The following is a 4,285-nucleotide window of genomic DNA, read 5'->3' as shown; positions in this document are numbered from 1 at the left end:
ATAGATATAGATGTAGATAAGTGGAGGTATAATGAAAAATAAAATAAAGAAGCACAAGTAAGGAGTGACCACGTCAATGCAAAGTTTGGCGTGTTTGCGTTTGAAGTTTGCAGAGAAACGCTGTGGACCGGTAACGATGGCAATAATAAATAACAAATAAATAATAATAGCGATAACATATGCATGCAACTCATTTCAGTAAGGCATCTAAAGAAGCAGAAAAAATGAAAGACACAACTGCCATAAAACTAATATCTTCCTCTTTTTTTTTTTTCCCCCTCCTCCTCGTTTTTTTTTAAATGGGAGCTGTTTCATGGCGGTGATAATAATTGTAACAAAAACGACAGCAATAGCAATAATGGCAACAATAATTGGTATTGGCATTGGTATTAGTATGGGGATTGCTATTAATAATAATAATATTATTATTATTATCATTATTATTTGTTATTATTATATTATTATTACTACCACTCCTACTACGACAATAATGCCGTCATTATTTCACTCCTTTCCTTTCCTTTCCTTTTCTTTTTTTTTTCTCATTTATTTACACTCCGTCAATACCCTTTTACACACACTCATACACATACACATACGTCCGCACAAACAAACAAACAAACAAACAATGGATAACAATAGTTATTTTCTTTCTTTTTTTTTTTTTTGGGGGGGGGGAGATTAATGACACATATAATCATGTGGTCAAACTCCAGCAGAATAAAATAAATCAATAAATCACTAAATAAATAAATCAAACTTGCAAACAAAATACGTAAGAAAACAAACAAACAAACAAATAAACAACATGAATAAATAAATAAATCAGATAATAAATAACAAAATCCAAAGTTGTATTACCTTGCATCAGGGAAACTTCATCCCTCCCTCATTTGCTTTCTCTCTTTCTCTCTCTATATTATATTATTTTATTTTGCTTTGCTTTGCTTTGCTCTTAAATTTGTTTTATTTTGTTCCCTCCAAACTACAGAGAGAAAGGGGAAAATAAAAAAATAAATAAATAAATACGTAGATACATAAATGGATACACCATAACTCTACCTATTTTGTCAACGTACATACTCCCTTCCTTTCTTTCCCTATGCACAAATAAACATATCAATAAATAAAACAAATATATCACACATTGTATCATATAAACATATGCATTACACCACTTTATATATATAGACACATATATGTGTTGATTTTTTTTTTGAAAAAATAAAACCCATCCTTTTTTGTTTGTTTGTCATTGTTCTCCTCCCCTTTTCCTCTTCTTCTTACGCACATTTCATTGGGTGTTCTTTTTTTTTTTTAATCTCTCTTTTTCTTTTTCTTTTCCCTTTCTCTTTATCATCATCATCGTCATCATCATCATATTATCATTATATTATCATTATTATTATTTTTTTTAAATATTCTTTATATATATATATATATATTTTTTTTCATTTTATAGACGATATTGTTCTTCAGATCCTGCGGTACGGGCCTCCAGCGTGTCCACATTCCATTGAGTAATTTCCCCCTCCACAAAAAGTTCTGTTGAAAGCGGTGGAACATCCACTTCTGCAAGATATTTACCCCTGTCACCTTCTCTACCAGGGCGGGGTTCATCAATTCGGAAGGCGGTGGTGGAACCCAATGGAAGAATTTGAGTATCAAAATCAAAAAGAATGGCCACATGAATGGTGTAACATGGCGAGTCATTATAAAAAGCCCATCGCTTATTTTTGGTATCACTTAGACGGAAAAGAAGTCCATTAAACATGCTGTGAACCTCCGTTGCTCCTTTGAAATTGGGTTGACCGTTTTTGTAACTGACTGTCGACTGAATGCAACCCATTTTGTTTTTTTTGTGTGTGTGTTTTGTGTTCTTGTTGCTGTTGTTGTTTTTTTTCTTTTTCTTTATATCTTTATTTCTTGCTTTCTTTCTTCACCTCTTAATTTCTCGCTGTTTAGCTTCAATGTGCCTTGATTTTATCTTTTATTTTTTGTATTTCGTATTCATATGAAAAGCAGACATCAGAGATGCAAATAAAATGTTAATTGCAAGGAAAAAAAAAAACAACATCAGCATTTTTAAAAGAAAGAAAAGAAAAGAAATGGAGAGAAAGAAAAAAAGTTAGTGGGGGTGACACAATGGTATGGAAAATAATAATAATAATAATAATAATAATAATAATAATAATAATAATAATAATAATAATAAAGTAACAAAAAACAATATAAAAACAAAGTCATGACAGAGGTGACATGACAGGACAACAAAACAGAGATTTACACATTAAAAGCACTCGACCGAAACGGAATTAAAAACAAAAAACAAAAAACAAAAAAAAATAACAGAAAAAGAGGAACTGAAGGCGTAAAACAAAAATAAAAATAAAGAAAACAGCATATCGTCATCGTCATCATTTATTATCGGACGCGAGGGAGGTACAAATAAATAACTGAAACAAAGCAACAACATAAAAAGAGGCTCAGGAACGCGTATAAATCCAAAAAAAAAATATAAAATAAAAACACCAATAACTCTAAACAAAAATAAAATTGAAATAAATACGTATAAACAAATAAACATATATATATATATATATAAGTAGGGAGAGATAGAGTAAATGAAAGAAAAGGAGAAAAAAAAGAGAGATTTAATGGAAAGCAAAGACTTAAGAGGCAGATAAAAATGCCAAACACCAACTCATACGATATTTCTTTTCACTTCAAATTAATTAACACCGCCTTTGATGAAGTTCTTTTTTTTTTTTTCTCCCCCCCTTTTTTTTTTTGCTCTCAACTCTCTTCTCTTCTCTTCTCCTTTCCACCCTTTCACTTCACTTCAGTTCATTTCCCTTTTCTTCTTTTTAAGTCCCGTACAAAATAAATAAATGGACAAATGAACATATGCCAACATATGTTACTTGTACATTTATACGTATATATATTTATATATTTATTTATTTATTTATAACTCGGTGCAAAAATTTTAAAAAAAAATAGTAGTAAAAACGGAAAAGAAAAAAGAAAAGAATCAAATAGTGCTCAGTTGCGGCAGCGGGAAGTTACGTACGTTACACAGATTTTCTTTTTCTTTCTTTCTTTCTCCACTCCGCCCTTCCACTGTATTGTACTGTATTGTATTGTGAATGAGCTGAATAACTGTGTGTAAAATTTGAGGATAAAAACAAAACAAAACAATGACGGAGGCGGAAACTCAAATAAATCAACAAAAAAAATACACATACAACAAAAAAAGTATATTTAAATATAAATATATATATATATATGAGAGGGAAAAGTAAAGAAGCAAATAAACACACACACACAAAAAAAAAGCTGAGAATACATATCATTAAATAAATAACTAGAGGCAGATGCCGAGAAGAATGTCACTAGACAATGTTCCACACCTGAATGAGCAGACACACAGAGAAACAAGAAAGGAATACATATAAATATTCGAATAAATAAATATTTGTTTGCGCAGTTAAACTATGGGAAAGAAGAGAGAGAGAGAGACGGTAGCAGAAGTGGGAGATGGTCTTTAAAAAGAGCAAAGAAAAAAAAAAAGGGGGACGTGGAGGAATGTGCGAGTGCGTGCGACTTATTATTATTATTCTTTCTTTTTTTTTTAAAAAAAAGTACCTTCCTTTTCTTTCCATGAGAACAACATTTAACAATAACCACACAAGCCACCATTCACACATTTAACTCCTTCACTCTGCCCCTTACCTCACTCTCTTCCCTCATCTTTTCATATTTTTTGTTTTCATTTTCATTTTCATCTTCACTTCGTTTTTTTTTCTCTTTTCTTTTCTTTTCTTTTTTCTTTTTTTTTTTTGTGCTCGATTTCCGCTGAACCCTCCTTATGCATAAACGCGCAACCGTACCCGCGGAATGAGTGTAACAACACAACGAAACACGTAAAGAAAGAGGGGCATAAAGTAAAGTAAAGTAAAGTAATGGAAAAAAAAAAATAAAAACAAAAACAAAATAACACATAAAATTAAAACGATGTCGCCTTGAAGGGACCGGTGTGACGGAAATATCTCTCCGGGTTACGGTCCTCATTTAACCGGAAGTAATCATCAGAAAGCAACAAGGCATCAATTTTACTTTCATATCCGGTAATTTCTCCCTTAACGAAACGTTGCGTCTCAAGTGGGTAAATGGTGACCTCGCAAAGAATTCCATCATCCTGCTGTGCAGCTGTGGCTTTATCCAATGGTTCAAAGAGGCTGTTTGCGCTGAAAAGAAATGTCACATGAAACTCATAATCCTT

General features: G+C 31.6%; 2 protein-coding genes across 2 annotated transcripts; both read right to left on the bottom strand.

The window, feature by feature from the left end:
- Positions 1-1,456: 1,456 nt before the first annotated feature.
- On the bottom strand, positions 1,457-1,849 carry TbgDal_I1270 (calpain-like protein fragment, putative; the record flags this gene model as incomplete). Its single annotated transcript, XM_011773083.1, has 1 exon — positions 1,457-1,849. The coding sequence occupies one exon, from the start codon at positions 1,847-1,849 to the stop codon at positions 1,457-1,459; it is 393 nt and encodes a 130-aa protein (XP_011771385.1).
- Positions 1,850-4,009: 2,160 nt separating this feature from the next.
- On the bottom strand, positions 4,010-4,285 carry TbgDal_I1260 (calpain-like cysteine peptidase, Clan CA, family C2, (fragment); the record flags this gene model as incomplete). The annotated part of the gene is made up of 1 exon (XM_011773082.1): positions 4,010-4,285. A coding segment is annotated over one exon (276 nt), but the record flags the coding sequence as incomplete, so codon positions are not given.

Source organism: Trypanosoma brucei, chromosome 1, assembly GCF_000210295.1.
Source record: "Trypanosoma brucei gambiense DAL972 chromosome 1, complete sequence".
NCBI lineage: Eukaryota > Euglenozoa > Kinetoplastea > Trypanosomatida > Trypanosomatidae > Trypanosoma > Trypanosoma brucei.
The sequence above is the reverse complement of the archived record's forward strand: the minus strand, read 5'-3'. Positions and strand labels throughout refer to the sequence as shown.